This window comes from Leucoraja erinacea, chromosome 19, assembly GCF_028641065.1.
Source record: "Leucoraja erinacea ecotype New England chromosome 19, Leri_hhj_1, whole genome shotgun sequence".
Taxonomy (NCBI): Eukaryota; Metazoa; Chordata; class Chondrichthyes; order Rajiformes; family Rajidae; genus Leucoraja; species Leucoraja erinaceus.
The window spans coordinates 21,295,669-21,314,774 of NC_073395.1; the positions used below are offsets into that span (position 1 = coordinate 21,295,669).

The window sequence follows — 19,106 nt, forward strand, 5'->3', positions numbered from 1 at the left end:
GTTTTGATATCAGGTGTGTAGTTTCCTGGTGGCTCTCTCACCCGTTTAAAGTGGTGTGATTACATTTGCTACCTGTAATCTCTGTGGACTGTTGTGAAAGCTGTGAATTTTTTGAAATTCCTAACCAGCACATCCACCATCTCAGAGCGAACTCTTTCACAGACGTGAGGTGCAGATACTTAAAAATGGTGTCAGTCCAACTCATTTCTATTACTATTTTTTTTTCTCTTGTTCATTTCTTTAAGCTTATTTACTCCAGTTTCCTGTTAAAAAAAACGAGGCCCTACTTCTACAGATGGAGCCATAGATAAGAAATGTCCAAAATGAATTTTAAATGGGGCAGTAGAACTAAATTGGCTTGATTGAAGTTTTTTTTCCCTTTAGCTCTTCCATGTTTCTCTATTTTTTTCAACGTACCTACCATCTGTATCTATAACTGAGGAAAGGTCAGAGAACATAGGTTTAAGGTGAGAAGGGAAAGATTTAATAGGAACCTGAGAGGCAATGTTTTCACTCAGAGGGCGGTGGGTATTGGAACGAGCTGCCAGAGGAGGTAGTTGAGGCAGGTACTGTAACAGCATTTAAAAGACACTTGCACAAGTACATGGATTGGAAAAGGTATCGACGGATATGGGCCAAACACAGCAAATGGGACAAATTTAGATGGGGCATCTTGGCCGGCATGGACGAGTAGGGCCGAAGGGCCTATTTCCATGCTCTATGACTGTGAACGGAACAGTGACTTTGCTGGTGCATGTGCAAACAAATCAGCAACAGATTACATTGTTGATTGATTTGGAGAATAAACATTTTTATTTTGTATCCCATATGTTGTCCATCTGTAATGGCCCTGAAAAGCTGATGTATTGAAGCAGGCTTTGTAGTGGTGCTTTGAATTTGCGTTAAATGGAAATTTGGGAAACGCTTCCAATTTATTTGTTGTTGATTATTAACATTAAGGACTTTAAAGTAAATACAATGGTTTTCATAAAATCTGGTGGCCCAGGTGCAGAATTATGCTTGGAATACTTCTGCTAATGCATTAGCTAATGCAATTATGTTTGTCCATCTATCTTTATAGAAACATAGAAAATAGGTGCAGGAGTAGGCCATTCGGCCCTTCGAGCCTGCACCGCCATTCAATATGATCATGGCTGATCATCCAACTCGGTATCCTGTACCTGCCTTCTCTCTATACCCCCTGATCCCTTTAGCCACAAGGGCCACATCTAACTCCCTCTTAAATATAGAATGCCCCTGTCCCACTTAGGAAACCTGAACGGAAACCTCTGGAGACTTTGCGCCCCACCCAAGGTTTCCGTGGGGTTCCGGAGGTTGCAGGTGGTTGCCGGAGGTTGCAGGTAGTGGAAGCAGGTAGGGAGACTGACAAAAACCTCCGGGAACCGCACGGAAACCTTGGGTGGGTGCAAAGTCACCAGAGGTTTCCGTTCAGGTTTCCTAAGTGGGACAGGGGGATTAGTCCATGCTCTGGTTTATGTCTGCCAAAAGTCTCCTGCTTCATCCAATTCCATTAATACATCCCACCACACCTTTCTCCCAGTGTTTATCCAACTTTCCCTTAAATTTATTTACACTATTGACCTCAATTATTCACAGTGCTCCAAATCACCTGTGCTGTACTGCACACATTTATTTCCTCTTGTCTGGAGAACGTGCCAAATTCGAGCTCAAGATTGAGCCTGGGTTCCTGGTGATGTGAGGCAGCAGCTCTACCAGCTGCGCAACCGCGCTGTCCTTATGCGTAGTGAGATATGGTGAAAAAGAGTTTGTTTTGCATGCTATACAGTCAGATCAAACCATACACGACTACAGCAGCCAGTGCGAAAAGAGAAAGGAAACCCAGTGCACGACATGGTGTTTATTATGGTATCAGAATAATTTATATCATTAGGCTCTGACTAGGCTGTGTACAAGAACACACCAACTGATTCAATCTGAAGAAGGACCCCAACCTCATGTTCTCCAGAGATGCTGCCTGACTGACTGAGTGACTCCAGCACTGGGGCTGGGTAAAATCATTTTGCACAGGCATTTCAGTCACCAGTAAAAAAAAAAAAGCCCAGATTGCATTTCTTTGAGGCCCCTTAAGACATCAGGATTCCCAATGCATCTCACAAACAGCAAATTGCTTTGTGGCATTGTACTGTGGGAAGCGAGGCAGCCATTTTGCATATGCCAAAATTTCCTGGACAATTGAGAGACAATCGAATGACCGAGTGAACGCTTAGTAACAGCAAGGTACCTGAAGCCCTCTCCAATGCTGTATCACATGACATTGCCCTAGGCTGTTTTACATAGACGACAATTGATTCCCACTCGTGTTTTCATGAGTGCTCTATAATTATTTAAGCAATTTGGGTCAAGTACTGCGTATTATTTGTAGTGGTTTTAGATTTAGTTTGGCCCACCGGGTCTGCGGCAACCACAATCACCTACACACTAGTTTTGTCGGGCACACTAGGGACTATTTACAGATGCCAATTAACCTACAAACCTGCATGTAATTGGAATGTGGGAGGAAACCAGAGAACTGACGAAAACCCACTCGGGTCACAGGGAGAACGTGCAAACTCCGTGCAGACAGCATCTGTACTCGGGATCGAACCTGGGTCTCCAGAGCTGTAAGGCTGCAAATCTACCACTGCGTCACTGTGCCTCCTTGTAGTAAGAACTAATATTCTGCGCATTTTGCCAGTTCATTGACAAGTTTCATTTTTCTTTCAGATACCTAAAGAAGCTGGCTTGGATTGGTCTGACGATTCTACTCATTGCCCACACCAGTAAAACAATATACCGAAATTGGGATTGGGAGTCTGAATACACACTCTTCATGTCTGGTCTGAAGGTACCATGAAATTTTATTAGTAATGGCAATTGGGAAGAAAATCTTGGTTCAGAAATTTAATTCAATCATTTAAAACTGGGATTTTTATTTTCTAACTGCCAAAGTGCTGTCGTAAAGCCAAACTTTACAGTCATTCGGCCTTTGGCCCAACTCGCTCGTGCTGAGCAAGTGCCTATTTGATCTAGTCCCATATGTGTGTGTGTGTGTATAGCCCATATCCTTCTCGACCCTTCTTATCCATATTGTTATTGTACCTGCCTCCACCATTTCTTCTGTAGCTTGTTCCATATACTGTGTCAAGAAAGCTGCCCCTCAACCTTTTGTTTAGTCATTCCCTTTCCCTAATAATCGATTCCCCAACCGTGGGGAAAATGACTCTGTGCATTCACCTTTCCTATTCACCTCATGGTTTTATACACCTCTATAAGATCACCGCTCAGATTTCTGCGCTCCAAGGAATAAAGTCTGAGCCTATCCAACTTGTCCCTATACCTCAGGATCCCAGGCCCTTTTGGCAACATCCTCGTACATCTTCTCTGCGCTCTATCCAACTTAATGACATCTTCCATGATGCTGGGTGACCAAAACTGAACATAATACTCCAAGCCTCATTAAGGTCTTGCACAATTGCAACATAATAACCCAGTCTCTATACACAATGTAAAATCAAAGAATTGCAGATGCTGATTTATACAATAGATAGACAGAAATTGCTGGAGTAACTCAGTGGGGCAGGCAACGTTTATGGAGAGGAAGGACCCAACCCAAAACGTCATCTATCCTTTTTCCCCAGAAATGTTGCCTGACCCGCTGAGTTACTCCAGCACTTTATGTCCATGCTCTATACACAATGGCTTGAGTGAAGGCCAGTGTGCCAAATGTCGACAATCTTGAATATTTTTTTTAATTGAAGGTCAATAAAAATAACGCAAAACTCTGGAATAATGTGGGACATGCTTTGGAAAATGAGCACAACTATGGGAAGGCTTTGAAGTACTTCATTCAAGCCACAAGAGTTCAACCAGGTAACACATTCTTCGTACAGGTGCAGATGGCTTTTGCGGTTTCCTTGTGCGGTTGTTGGCAGACATAAGGAATAAATAATTGAGTCATCACTATTGAGAGATCATTTGACATGTTAGGTATGTCTACTTTCACACTGTTAGAGAGAGATAGAGAGATTAGCAACGCGATCTACTTATGTTGTGCTGCCAAATCTGCCCCAGGAAAACTGGTTCCAAATTGGTGCTCTAAAATAATTTATTCACTCCACAATTAACTTTTTTTTACCCCTTTGGGAACTGTATAATTGCCTGCTGTCAGTCATGCTTTTGCACATGTTTCTAGGTGTTTGTGTTTCTGTCCCAAATTATAGTGGATTTGTATCTGCGGTAAGTTGCTTGAATTTAATGTGCGAGCTTGGAGCACCCAGTCATCCTGGTTGGAGGTTGGAAAAGTGTAAATGCCCGCAAAATGTTGGTAATAAAAAGGAACTGCTGAAGCTGGTTTATACCAATGATAGACAGAGATTCATGTATAGGACAGGTTTAGAGGGATAACACAGGCAGGTGGAACGTGCAGATGACACATGTTGGTCCGGGTGGGCAAATTGGGCCGAAGGGCCTGTTTCCAAGCTGTATGACTCTGACTCTATAGACATAAAATGCTGGAGAAACTCAGGATAAGGCAGCATGGAGATGCTGGCGACGTTTCGGGTCGAGAACCTTCTTCAGACTCATTTTAAGGCAAATCTGGAAGGAAGAAACGAACAGGATGGCTCAGTGGCGCAGCGGTAGAGTTGCTGTCTTTCAGCACCAGACTCTTTTTCGATCCTGACGACGGGTGCTGTCTGTATGGAGTTTGTACGTTCTCCCTGTGACCGCTTGGGTTTTCTCCGGGTGCTCCGTTTTTCTCCCACATTTCAAAGACGTGCAGTTTTGTAGGTTAGTTGGCTTCGTTAAATTGTCCCTAGTGTTTAGGATAGAAGCAGTGTACAGGTCGGCACGGACTCAGTAGGCCGAAGGGCCCGTTTCCACGCTGAATCACTAATCTAAACTTAAAGGGCAAATCGGGGCTGGCCCAGGCAACAATTGGGGTATCAGGGAACTGCTCTGCCTAAGGTCATCTGCTACCGACCCTGACGTTTCCCCCCCCCCCATCAGTCTGAAGAAGCAACCGACCTGGAAAGTCACCATCCATGTTCTCCAAGAGATGCTGCCCAACCCATTGATTTGCTCCGGCACTTTGTGTCTATCTGCAAAATGTTGTTGTAGCAGTGTGATTATTGTTTTATCTATTTATCACAAAGATGATATTGGTGCCCATATGAATGTCGGAAGAACGTACAAAAACCTGAACAAAACCAAAGAAGCCGAAGATGCCTACATGCTGGCAAAGTCTCTCATGCCACAGGTATTTTGACTGTTTACATAGTTAGGGAGCTCCTGAGCCAAGTTGGCACTTGTTAGGCAGAAACTCTTGGTTTCACCCCAGTCCTCAGAAATACCGTGTGCTTATTTCTGCTCAATCCCCCCCCAGCTTTGGTTTATTGTCTCTAATCCTGTAACTGTGACTCATTTCCGCAGTATGATGCTTTTCAGTTTTTATATGATTCGTTGTGTAATGAGTAATCGGTTTAATGATTACCAGGTGTCACAAAGCCTTTCTTAAATGATCTTTGGTTGAAAGTTAGGAGCTTGCGGTCAGCAAGACATTAAATGCACTCTCCCTTTTATTAGAGTTGGCATTAACTCTGCAACCTGGCCCTTCCCTTTTACTCAGTTTAAGTAGCCAAAACTGCTCCCGCAGCCAACCATGAGGGTGCAGAAGGTAAATCCCCCTGTTCTTGTTACCAGGACTTTTGTCCAGCGTCCACCACTGTCGCCAACCCCCTCCACCCTCCTCTCCCACTCGTAGTCTTCAGGGTTGAGCCTGGGCCGAGCTCGCCTCTTCCCTCCGCGGGCAGGTTCCCCGTTCTGCGGTGGGTGAGCCAACCATGCTGTTTGGGGCCGCAGCACACCAGGTGATCTTCTCACCACGATTGACCCCTTCTCACTGCACGGACAATGAAATACTCTAGGCCGTTTGGAATTGTAGGTTTCTGCCAGTGCAGTCCTGCCCTCCCATCTACCTCATTGGAGACCTTTGAACTATCTTTTATATGGATTTGTCTTGCACTAAATGTTGTACCCTTTATCCTGTATCTGTGCACTGTGGACAGTTTGATTGTAATCAGATATAGTCTTTTCTTTGACTGGATAGTATGCCAACTGGACCTCAGTAAATGTGATGATAATAAACTAAACTAGGGTTCAGTCAGATCCAGATCAGAAAAATCCAGATATTGGATATCTCTCATGTGGCACCGTGGTGCGGCGCCAAAGACCTTGTTTCAATCCTGACCTCGGAAACTGTCTGTGTGGAGTTTGCACATTCTCCCTGTGACCGCGTGTGTTTTCTCTGGGTGCACTGGCTTCCTCCCACATCCCAAAGACGAATGGTTTTGTAGGTTAATAGGCCCTCTGTAAATTGTCCGTAGTGTGTAGGGAGATAAAGAGAAAGTGGGATAACATAGAACTAGTATGAACGGCTGATCGGTGGTTGACGTGGGCTCAGTAGACCAAAGTCAAAAATCGCATTGTGAAGATTTCATTAATAATAAACAGTCACTCCCCATGAAACTTAATGAACTCTCCAAAATATTGCAGTGGATTAAAGAAAAATCACATGACTAAAGTCACATTGGATTTTTCCGATTAGCAAATGTTTTTTTATTGTTTAGCTGCTATTTGTAATAATGACAGATTTTTACTTTAGTGTTTGTTATTGCTGGGTTTCTCCATCCCACCCTTCCTAAATAATAGAATGACATTGTCTCAGCCATTTCCTTATTATTGTATTCCTTCTAAATACAATTAAGCTTTACAAAGTTGCAGAAACATAATTAACATAGAACAGCCCAGGAATAGGCCTTTTGGTCCACAATGGCCACGCCAAACATGGTGCCAAGTTAAACTAATCTCGTCTGCCTGCACATGATCCATATCCCACCACTCCCTGCATATCCACATGCCTATCTAAAAGCCTCTTTCGTATCTGCATCCACCACTACCCCAGGCACCCACAACTGTGTGTGTGTGTATGTGTGTGTAAAAAAAACTTGCCCCACACATCTTTAAACTTCACCCCCTCTCACTTGAAACCTATGCCCCCTCATCGTTGATATTTCTACCGTGAGGAACAAGGTTCTGACTGCCTACCCTGGTTATGATGTTTGTTGCTGTGTATGAAATGTTGACATGATTGCAACAGGTGAGGGAACATTTGCTTTGATATGTGGATGCACATCTCTGTGGACAGGGAACTTTGTCCAGAGATACAGCATGGAAACAGGCACTTCAGCCCACCGGGTCCACACCAACCATCGATCACCTGTTTACACTAATTCTAAGTTATCCCACTTTCTCGTCCACTCTCTACACATAAAGGGCAATTTACCGAGGCCAATTAACCTACCAACCTTCATGTCTTTGAGATGTGGGAGGAAACCGGAGCACTCAAGTGAAACCCACGCAGTCACAGGGAGAACGTGCAAACTCCGCTCTGACAGCAACCAAGGTCAGGATCGCAATCAAGTCTCTGGCGCTGTGGGACAGCTGCTCTACCAGTTGTGCCACCATGCCGTCTGTACTGGGAAATTAGTATGTGTATTGAGGTAATTGGAGACATGCCCAAAAGCTGTGTTCCTTTTTTTATGAATACTGATCAAGAACATGTACATATTCCACCAAAATATCGAATTGTGCCAACGATTCGAGGGCGGCACAGTGATGCAGCAGTAGAGTTGCTGCCTTGGAGCACCAGAGGTCCGGGTTCTATCTTGACTATGGGTCTGTACGGAGCTTATACATTCTCCCTGTGACCGCGGGTGTTTTCTCCGAGTGTTCCGGTTTCCTCCCGCACTCCAAAGACGTGCAGATTTGTAGGTTAATGGGCTTGATTAGCTTTGGTAAAATTGTAAATTGCCCCAAGTGTTTAGGATCGTGGTAGTGTAAGGGGATGATCGCTGGTCGGCATGGACTCGGTGAGCCGAAGGAGTTGTTTCCTCGTTGTGTCTCTAAAGTCCAAAGATTATTCTGTACTGCATTTTGTGGAACTCATCCGAGATTGACATTCAAATTTGTTTGTCTTTTCTCTTTTGAGAAAGATTATACCAGGAAAGAAGTACGCAGCGCGTGTCGCACCCAATCATCTGAACGTTTACATTAACCTGGCAAATCTGATTCGAGGGAATGAATCTCGCTTGGAGGAGGCTGACCAGTTATATCGGCAGGCAATCAGCATGAGACCAGACTTTAAACAGGCCTACATCAACAGGTATCAAATCACAGTAATTTAACATTGTGAGGTGGCACAGTGACGCAGCCGGGTGCTCTGGTTTCATCCCACGCTCTAAAGCCGTACAGATATGTTGGTTAATTGGCTTCGGTAAAATTGTAAATTGTCCCCAGTGTGTAAGATAGTGCTAGTGTACGGGGTGATTGTTGGTCGGCACAGACTCAGTGGGCTGAAGGGCATGTTGCGGCCTTGTATCTCTGAAGTATAAGGTCCAAAGAAGTCTATACCTCCAGTGCCAGCCTTTGAAAAAATGGTCAAAAACAAGAATAGAATAGAATAGAATAGAATCTTTATTTGCCACGCAACCAGGGTTGGTGGTATTTGGGTTCGGTACATGATGGTACACTGCTTTAGTTACATACCACTAATAACACAGATCACCGTAATAAAGTGCATCCATACCACATCACAAATCACAAATCTCACCAACAATACATAGTGCAAAAGAACAAACAAAGACCATAGACAAGACACTGTATACATCAAAAGTCATATTATTGTCTGATTATTGGACGGAATTAAGAGTTCTTATTGCTGAGGGGAAGAAACTGTTTTTAAAGCGGGTGGTTTTAGTAGCAAGTGACCTGAGGCGCCTCCCTGAAGGGAGAGACTGAAAAAGGTGATTTGCTGGATGGGAGTGGTCCGAGATGATCTTTTTTGCCCGTTTTGAGGTACGTTGGAGATAAATGGAATGGATTGAGGGGAGGGGGGAGTTGATGATCCTGGAGGCCTTGGAGACAATGCGTTGTACAAGCTGGGGGAGGTCAGTGTGTAAGGCAGCATCAGTGGCGAGAGTGGCTAGCAACCAAGAGCTCCAGCTGGCCTTGGCGGGCGGCGAGCAATTCTTTGGCTAAATGTTTGGTTTCGTCCCCTTCACAACAAGCAGTCGTTCTCTGTCCGCCAAGGCCTGCTGGAGCTCCCGGTTGCTGGTCACTTTAACTGACACGCTGGCTTGCTGTCTTCCTCCAGCACTTAGTTCTGATATCCATCTATCACTTGCAAGGCTTTACCCCACCCCTAGCTCTCTTTTCCAATTTGCTTCACCCACTACATCAGTCTGAAGAAGGGTCCACTCCCAAAATGTCATCTGTCATTTCCCTCCATGATTGTTGAGTTTGATTAGCACTTTGATTTTTGCTCAGGATTCTAGCATCTGCAGTCTTGTGCCACCACTTGAAAGAACAGTTGTGCTATATGGTCATACCCTTGTTTTTGATCTTTAGGTTCAACTTACCCAAATACCTGCCCAACGCCCCTTGTCTCTTGCCTGTGTTCACCTATCACCTGCCACACTTTGGTGTACTGCCATGTGGAAAATTGGATTAAAGAGCAACTATATTTAATGAAAGGGTGGGCGTGCAGGGTACAGGGACTGTTTCATTCGGGTCGAGACAAATGAAATGAATGGGTGAGTCTGCGGTGAGCGGAAGAGATTATAAGATAGAAGTGACAGTGATGATAGAAAGGGATAAAGGTGCGTGTGGAGGAAATGTAGGCGAGAGATGAATGAAACCTGAAATACCAGTCTGTGAATTGTTCAAGGTGTGGGCATTGCTGGATGGTTAACTCTCTACAACTGTGTGAAACAGGTTTAAAGGTGAGGGTAAATGATAGAGAATGTAGGATAAATGATAACAAATCCACTGCAGATGCTGGAAATCTAAATCAAAAACAGAAAATGCGGGAAATACTCGTCAGATCAGGCGTCATCTGTGGGAAGTGAACTGAGGTCAACGTTTCAGCTTACAACCCAGCGGTATGAATGTTAGATTTCTCTAATTTGCAAGGGACCCCTGCTTTCACTCTCTCCCCTCATCCCCCAACCTAGTCGCATTAGTAGTTTCACTGTTTGTATCCTTGTATCCCTTCGTTATCACCTCTTCCCCAGCCAACAATAGGCCATTATGGGCTCCACCCTTCCTTGGTCATCTGTTGCCACCCCTGCTTTGTTTCTTAAATCCAGTTCCCTCCCCTCTACTACACAGTCTGAAGAAGGATCCCGACCCAAAACATCACCTATTCTTTTTCTCCAGAGATGCTGCCTGACCCGCTGAGTTACCCCAGTGCTTTGTGTCTATCTTCGGATATTATTATCTGTCCTTTTCCCTTGGTCAGCATGGACGGGTTGGGCTGAAGGACCTGTGTCAGCCTCGATAACAATCAGCACGAGGGCACCTCAAGGCTGCCTGCTCAGCCCCCTGCTGTACTCGCTCTATACTCACGACTGCCTAGCCAGTCATAGTGCGAACTCCATCATCAAGTTCGCTGACGACACCAGTGTTGTGGGACGTATCACTGATGGGGACGAGTCAGAGTATAGAAGAGAGATCGACCGACTGACCAAATGGTGCCAGCACAATAACCTGGCCCTCAACACCAGCAAAACCAAGGAACTGATTGTGCAGTTTGGAAGGGGTAGGATGGGGACCCACAGTACCGTTTATATCAATAGGTCGATGGTGGAAAGGGTCAAGAGCTTCAAATTCCTGGGCGTGCACATCTCTGAAGATTTCTCCTGGTCCATTCCAAACACTGCCCAGTCCATCATCGGCTCTGACCTCCCTACCATCGAGGGGATCTATCGCAGTCGCTGCCTCAAATAGGCTGGCAGCATCATCAAGAACCCACACCATCCTGGCCACACACTCATCTCTCCGCTGCCTTCAGGGAGAAGGTACAGGAGCCTGAAATCTGCAACATCCAGGTTCAGGAATAGCTGCTTTCCCCACAGCCATGGGGCTATTAAACTGAACTCAAACAAAACTCTGAACATTAATAGCCCATTATCTGTTTATTTCCACTTTATCTGTTTATTAATCCATGTGTGTATATATAGAATGGTATATGAACACACTGATCTGTTCCGTATTTATGCCTACTATATTCTGTTGTGCTGAAACAAAGCACAAATGTCATTGTCCTATCTGGGACACATGACAATAAACTCTCTTGAATCCTGAATGTCTATGACCTGTTGTGTGTTTCTAGCATTCTTTGTTTTTATTTCAGATTTTCAGCATCTGCGTTTGTCTTTTCCAATGCTAAATGGGACACTAAAGTTGAAAGGCCAGATAATCAGCAAATAGAAACATAGAAAATAGGTGCAGGAGTTGGCCACTCGGCCCTTCGAGCCTGCACCGCCATTCAATATGATCATGGCTGATCATCCAACTCAGTATCCTGTACCTGCCTTCTCTCCATACCCCCTGATCCCTTTAGCCACAAGGGCCACATCCAACTCCCTCTTAAATATAGCCAATGAACTGGCCTCAACTATCTCTGTGGCAGAGAATTCCAGAGATTCACCACTCTCTGTGTGAAAAATGTTTTCCTCATCTCGGTCCTAAAAGATTTCCCCCTTATCCTTAAACTGTGACCCCTTGTTCTGGACTTCCCCAACATCGGGAACAATCTTCCTGCATCTAGCCTGTCCAACCCCTTAAGAATTGTGTAAGTTTCTATAAGATCCCCCCTCAATCTTCTAAATTCTAGCGAAATATCCTGCATACAGAACAGCATGAAAAGTGAATGCTTTGTTTCTGCATTCCTTGGTCTGACTGGGTGCTGCATGGGCAGCTCACAGGTGGTGCGGGTAGAGATGCTACCTCACAGCACCAGAGACCCGGGTTCGATCCTGACTATGGGTACTATCTGTGCGGAGTGTGTACATGTGACTGCGTGGGTTTTCCCTGGGTACTCTGGTTCCCTCTCACACTCCAAAGATGTGCAGGTTTGTAGGATAATTGGCTTCGGTAAAATTGTACATTGTCCCCAGTGTGTAGGATAGTGCAATTGCACAGGGATCGCAAGTTGGTGCAGATTCGGAGGCCGAAGGACCTGTTTCCATGCTGTATCTCTAAAGTCTCTTACACTAAACGTGATTCACGTTATTCCATTTATCCTGTATCTATACAATGCGGGTGGCATGATTGTAATCACGTATGATCTTTCCACTGACTAGTTAGCACGCAACAAAATCTTTTCTCTGTACCTCGCTACACGTAAAAGTAAACTAAACTAAAGTGTCTGTGCTCTAATTCTCAGGGGGGAGCTCCTTCTGAAGATGGACAGACCTCTGGAGGCCAGGGACGCCTACACAAGGGCCCTGGAACTGGACCGGACCAACGCTGACCTCTGGTACAACTTGGCAATTGTTTACATTGAGCTAAAAGACCCCTCCGAAGCATTGAAGCATTTCAACCAGGCTCTAGAAATCAGTTCAACTCACAAGTTGGCATTGTTTAACTCTGGTCTACTGATGCAAGAATCGGGTAAGTAAGCCAGTACATCGTAAACTTGTTCCGTCGAGTCTCCACCGACCACCGATCACTCCGTACACTATCCTACACACTAGGGACAATATATAATTTTTAGCAAAGCCAATTAACCTACAAACCCGCACCTTTTTAGAGGACACTGGAGCACCTGGAGAAAACCCACGTGGTCACAGAGGGAATGTAAAAAAACTCCGTACAGACAGCACCCGTAGTCAGGATCGAACCCGGGTCTCTGGCACTATAAGGTAGCAACTCTACCGCTGTGCCACTGTGCCGCCCCAAAGTTAGTCCATGTAAAGTCCATTTGTAAGTTGATGGAGATACAAGGAACTGCAGATACTGGTTTGCACAAAAAGAAGACACAAAGCGCTAGAGTAACTCAGCGGGTCAGGCAGCATCTCTGGAGAACATGGATAGGTGACGTTTTTAATTGGATCCTTTCTTCAGAGCGTAGGTTTATGGTTACTTTCAACCTTGCTCCTTGGGCAATTTTGTGGCGTTCTGGCAGAGGGCCTATTTCCATGCAGTATCTCTAAAGTCTAAATCTGCAGGCGGATGATATGGATTAAGTGCATGTAATTAAGTGATTGTCTTGGCATCATGTTTGGCATAGACATTGTCAGCCAAAAGGCCTGTGTTGGGTGGTTCTATGAGAGATGTTGAGCTGTCTGTAACACTTGCCTTATCTGTGTTTTGTTACAGGCGAGGCCAGCCTAAGGCCAGAGGCCAAGAAGCGTTTTTTAAGCTATGTGGAAATGGAGCCGCAGGATGCCAACGGGTACTTCAACCTGGGAATGCTCGCCATGGACAACAAGCAGAACGTCGAGGCTGAAGCCTGGATGCGGAAGTCCATCGAGGTGCAGCCTGGATTCCGCAGCGCGCTGTTCAACCTGGCTCTGTTGTACTCGCAGACGGGGATGGAGCTGGAAGCTCTCCCTGTCCTCACAGAGCTGCTACATCACCACCCTGAACACATCAAGGGGCTCATCTTAAAAGGGGACATTCTGATGAACCGGATGAAAGATATCAAGGGAGCCAAGTGGTGCTTTGAGAGGATCCTGGAGATTGACCCCACCAACATTCAGGGCAAGCACAACTTGTGCGTGGTATACTTTGAGGAGAAGGACCTGGCGAAGGCTGAGCTTTGTCTGTCAGAGACCTTGGCCTTGGCACCGGACGAGGAATATATTCACCGCCACCTGAGCATCGTCCGCAACAAGCTGGCAGCGCAGAGCAACAGTAGCCCCTTACCCCAGCCAACATCGAATGGCCAGACGAGCCCACTGGGGCAGGAACCCCCCACCAAGAACATGAAGGGACACCACAGTGAGCAGAAGAAAGGTCCAGGAAGAGCAGACGCCACTGAACCCCACACAGAGCTAACAAGTGACTCGAAGCCATCCCCAAACGAGCTCCACAAACAGACAAAAAAAAAGTCCAATAAAGAGATAAAAGAAATTGAAAAGAAGCGCGCTGCGGCCTTAAAGCGATTGGAAGAGATCGAACGCATTTTGAACGTTGAGTAGCAAGAAAATCGTACGATCCTGGTTTGTGTATGATCACTGTCCTTTTAAAATTGACTTATTATTGTGGCAACAATAGTTTGTTTTCCGCTATGCAGGGAAGATCATTTTATGCAAAATAACTTGAATAGGAATCGTAATACTGATAAAAAAACAATCGTATACGTAAATGCGAGTTTAATTTAACAGAACTTTAAAGACTCCTACCTCGAGCTGCCTTCGTGATCCAGAAGAAACAATCCTTTGTTTCGAGAAATGGTGTAAGACTTGTAAAGAGTGGCTTCGAAGGAAACAAGGTGCATGTCAGGACTGTCCCAGAAACAGAGGGTTTGCTTGTCATTCTTGGAAAAAACCCAGTAGATTAGTTAATGATCCAGTAGATCAGCGCACGAGCCAGTAGATCCATGCGCGATCCACTGGATCCATCCTCGATCTAGTAGATCAGCCCGGGGTCTAGTAGTTTTGCTTGTGATCCAATTAATCCACCCGTGTTCCAGTGGACCCACTCACAATCTAGTAGATCAACTCACAATCTAGTAGAACCACTGATCCCTTAGAACCAATCGGGATCTGCTGGATCCACCCGTGATCTGTCAGGTCCGCTCATGATCTGGCAGATCCACTAGGGATCTGGTAATTCCACTCGGGGTCTAATAGTAGTGCCACTCGCAATCTAGTAGATCACCTTGTGATCCAGTAAATCTGCCCACGATCACGCAGATCCACCCGTGATGCAGCAGATCTGCGCACAATCCCATAGATCAAAAGCTTCCTAGATGATTCGTCCCACCCCCAGCTGTTTGGTCCTGTGAATGATTCCCTGCATCGGACCTACGGATTTGTGAGTTGGATTCCAGCTGTGTGAGGTGAGCGGGGTTTCGTTCGGGGAGATGTTGAAACTCTTGCAAGTGTCTTGGTGAATCTGGGCTGAGGCAGTGAACACGTCTGCAGGCGACTCTTCTTTGTGGTTGTTGTTTGGAGACCATGTGGCAACGTGAATATTTGTAGACGGAGCTAGAGACCTGAGGAAAATTCCTCCCAATCCCTACTCCACCAGACTGAACACCAGCAATGGCGGAGCTGCTGCCTTACAGCGCCAGAGACCCAGGTTTGATACTGACTATGGGTGTTGTCTGTATGGCGTTTGCACGTTCTCCCCATGACCGCGTGGGTTTTCCCACACTCTAAAGACGTGCAGATTTGTAGGTTAATTGGCTTTGGTAAAGATTGTAAATTGTCCCTAGTGTGTGTAGGTTAATGCTGGTGTATAGGGTGGTCGGTGCTCAGCACTAACTCGGTGGGCTGAAGGCCTGTTTCCCTACTGTATCTCTAAGCTAAACTAAACTAAATCTCCCAATGACCAAGCTCACTGTGCATGGACCAGTCGGAGACTACACTGGGGCCTCAGTGCTCGGGAATCAGATGTGAGAAAGACATCCACGACCTGGTTCGGAATCTCTCAGAGGGAGAGAGGGCAATCTTGGTGACAGGCGGTGCGAGCTATTGATCGCAAGAATGGTTATCGGGATAGTCTCACCAAAATGCACCGTGGTCTGAGGAGCTCCGTTTACTTAAAGTACAAATAGCAAGGGCAGCATGGTGGCGCAGTAGTAGAGTTGCTGCCTTACAGCGCTAGAGACCCGAGTTCGATCCTGACTACGGGTGCTGTCTGCACAGGGTTTGTACGTTCTCCCTGTGACCGCATGAGTTTTCCCCAGGTGCTCCGGCTTCCTCCCACACTCCAAGGATGTAGGTTAATTGGCTTTGGTAAAATTGTAAATTGTCCCTAGGGTGTCGGATAGTCCTAGTGTACAGGGGTCTATGGTCGGCGCGGACTCGGAGGGCTAAAGGACCTGTTTCTGCGCTGTATCTCTAAACTAAACTAAGCTAGCTTGTCATCTGTGTGGGAAGGAGCTGCAGATGCTGGTTTATACCAAAGATAGACACAAAGTGCTGGAGTAACTCAGCGGGTCAGGCAGCATCTATGGAGGAAAGGGATGAGTGACATTTTGGGTTGGTTTGGGTCTGAAGAAGGGTCTCGACCCGAAACGTCACCCATCCTTTTTATCTAGAGATACTGCCTGACAAACTTGTCATCTGCCCTTTTGTCAATTCTGGGAGCCTTTGACTGTTTAAAAAGGGTGAAAGTTTTGAAGACTGTCACTATTGCCTGAGCAGCATTATCACCTTGGACTGAAATAGCAGTAGGGTCTGTGGCACCTATCCACAACCACTTGTGTACGATGTAGCTGAGTAATATGTTCACTGCCATCAGGTACTGGGCAGTGAACAAAACTGATTTGCTTTGCCTTTCTGAGGAAGATTGCAGCGAAGACATCTCTGCTAAATGTAAACCACTCCTAAGTTGCATGTTACACGTCAGCAGAAGACTTCAAAGCAATGCTCTTACTGTGTCATCCTTTGTTGTACCTATACCTAAACACTTCATTTATTTCGCATCAATTCATGCACTGAAACATATATTGAAACCAATCGTATATTCATTAATGCATTATCTTGAGTTTAGTATTCCACAAACCTTTATTTTTGCTTGTTTTCTATGTTTGAGTCAGATTGATGTGCTGTAAACAATATACCATGGTGGCAATTTAGGTCATTTGGTTTTATGTAACCAAGAGGCCCAGGTATTGTTCATGAATGAGATAATGTCAAAACATCTGCTACTGAACGGCAATACAAACTTATTCTGTGTGGTTCCATTTTGACATTTCAATTGTGGGGAATTGAGCAGGTTGTTATCCAATCAAATCCCAAACTAGAAATCTGCCCTTTTTATCGAGGCTTAAAATTCTTAATATCTGTTTTTTTTAGACTAATGAGTGTTATAACTTCTCCAATTAAGTGGATAACCTTTTTTTTTGTCTTGAATGCAAATAAAGTTTGAATTTTGGAGTATTGTGACTTTGTGTCAGTTTCTCTTCAAAGGGAACAATGTTCAAAAGACTTTAGACTTTAGAGATGCAGCGTGGAAACAGGCCCTTCTGCCCATCGAGACCACGCCGACCAGCGATCTCCCCGTACACTAGCACTAACCTCCTAGGGGTAATAACACTAGGGATAATTTACAATTTACAGAAGCCAATTAACCTGCAAACTACGTCTTTGGAATGTGGGAGGAAACCGGGAGCACCTGGAAAAAACTCACGCGGTCACAGGGAGAACGTACAACAGACAGCACCCCTAGTTTAGAGTTTCCTTTATTGTCATTCAAACATTTAGTTTGAACAAAATTGCGTACCATGCAGTCATGACAGAAAATAAAGTAACAGAACACACAATGAACATAGTTTAACACAAACATCCATCACAGTGAATCTCCAGGCACCTCCTCACTGTGATGGAAGGTCAAAAGTCTTAAAGTCTTATCTCTTCCTTGCTTGTTCTCCCTCTGCGTTGAGGCGATCCAGGCTTTCGATGTTGGGTGATGGTAAGTCCCGCGGCTGAATCCAAGCTCCGCGAACGGGCCGATTCAAACTCCGCGACCCAGGGCGGACGAAGCTGCCACCCGCCAGTCCAGTGGACGAAGCTGTTGTTGCGGGAGCTCCGGGGAATCGGTCACCAACCTGGGACCTGCGAGCTCCCGATGTTGTCGTACACCGGGCCCGCGGCCGAAGCCTCCGAAGCTCCGAAGTCGGGCCAGAGCCACAGCGCCACCACAGCCTCCAAAGTCGTCCAGCTTTGCAATGGTGAGTCCACAGGCTCTGCCACCGGAGCCTCGAGGTCGGTTCCAGTTGGAGGCCGCCAGTCAGGATCGAACCCGGGTCTCTGGCGCTGTAAGGCAGCAACTACCGTGTGCCAGTGTGCCGTGATGTTAAGTTGCTTTCATGAATTGCCGTAGTCTCCTCTTCTTCTTTTTGCGTGTGGCGTGCACAGCCTAAATTTGTAGGACAACTTGTTCTATTTCATTGTGCACGCCGGGTTGATTCCATTAGTCGAAACAGGGCGGACCACGTGAAGGTTGCAATCTTCCACCCCTCCTCTTGTGATAGTATTGAAAATTAGTTGCTAAGGAAGTTATTAGAATTATTTCTAACCCTGTTACACCCCTTTGTGGTTACTTATTCACTTTGCCAAATGTTAACGTACTTATTTTAATCTCAATTTGCCAAATGGCCTTTCTGTGGCTTTTCTTTTAAATATTTTATTTTTGAAACCCTGTTCTGGTAATTAAGCATTGTGGGCATTGTCAATGTTGAAAAGTGGTGAGCTATCTTGAGCCAATTAGTTTAGTTCAGAGATACAGTGTGGAAACAGGCCTTTTGGCCACAGAGTCCGCGCCGATCAGCAATCCCTGCACTTTAACCCAATGCTAAGCACTCTAGGGACTATTTTCAATTTTACCAAGCCAATTAACCTACAAGCCTTTGGAGTGTGGGAGGAAATTAAGGCAGCAACTCTACCACTGTGCCACCATATCACCTAGTGCTCTTTCATTACTGTCAGTTCAAGGTGCAGAGACTATGTGAAACCGCCCAAGCAATATACTACATCTGTCAATGTAATGATTCATTTGTTTAGTTTATTATTATTATCACATGTACCAAGGTATAGTGAAAAGCTATTTGTTGGGTGCTAACCAGTTAGCAGATAAGACTATACATGATTACTATCAAGCCATCCACGATGTACAGTCACAGGAGAAAGTGAATAATGTTTAGAGCAAGGTAAAGTTCGATTAAAGGTAGTTCGAGAGTCTCCAATGAGGTAGAAGAGAGATCAGGACCACTCTAGTTGGTGATAGGATGTTCCAGTTGCCTGATAACAACTGGGAAGACACTGAACCTGAATCTGGAGGTGTGCATTTTCATACTTTTGTACCTCTTGCCTGATGGGAGAAGTGAGAGTGACCAAGGTGAGGCTGGTCCTTGATTATGGAGGAACTCAGCAGATCAGGCAACATCTGTGGAGGGATTGGACAGACAACATTTTGGGTTGGGCCCCATCATCGGACAAGCAAGACTGGTACATAGGCTCCTATCCCCAGACCAATACCGACATTCGATACCACAGTGACCGAACCAT

The 19,106-nt window shown here is 45.5% G+C and overlaps 1 protein-coding gene across 1 annotated transcript in view; it reads left to right on the forward strand.

Annotated features, from left to right (window-relative positions):
* Positions 1-16,979, forward strand: part of tmtc3 (transmembrane O-mannosyltransferase targeting cadherins 3) — a 47,307-nt gene extending 30,328 nt beyond the window's left edge. The window contains exons 9-14 of the mRNA XM_055650603.1: positions 2,746-2,866; positions 3,780-3,891; positions 5,175-5,278; positions 8,073-8,242; positions 12,308-12,534; positions 13,243-16,979. Coding sequence (XP_055506578.1) covers positions 2,746-2,866; positions 3,780-3,891; positions 5,175-5,278; positions 8,073-8,242; positions 12,308-12,534; positions 13,243-14,066 — 1,558 coding nt within the window. The 3' untranslated portion in view covers positions 14,067-16,979. The remainder of the gene's footprint in view (positions 1-2,745; positions 2,867-3,779; positions 3,892-5,174; positions 5,279-8,072; positions 8,243-12,307; positions 12,535-13,242) is intronic.
* The last annotated feature ends 2,127 nt before the right edge of the window (positions 16,980-19,106 follow it).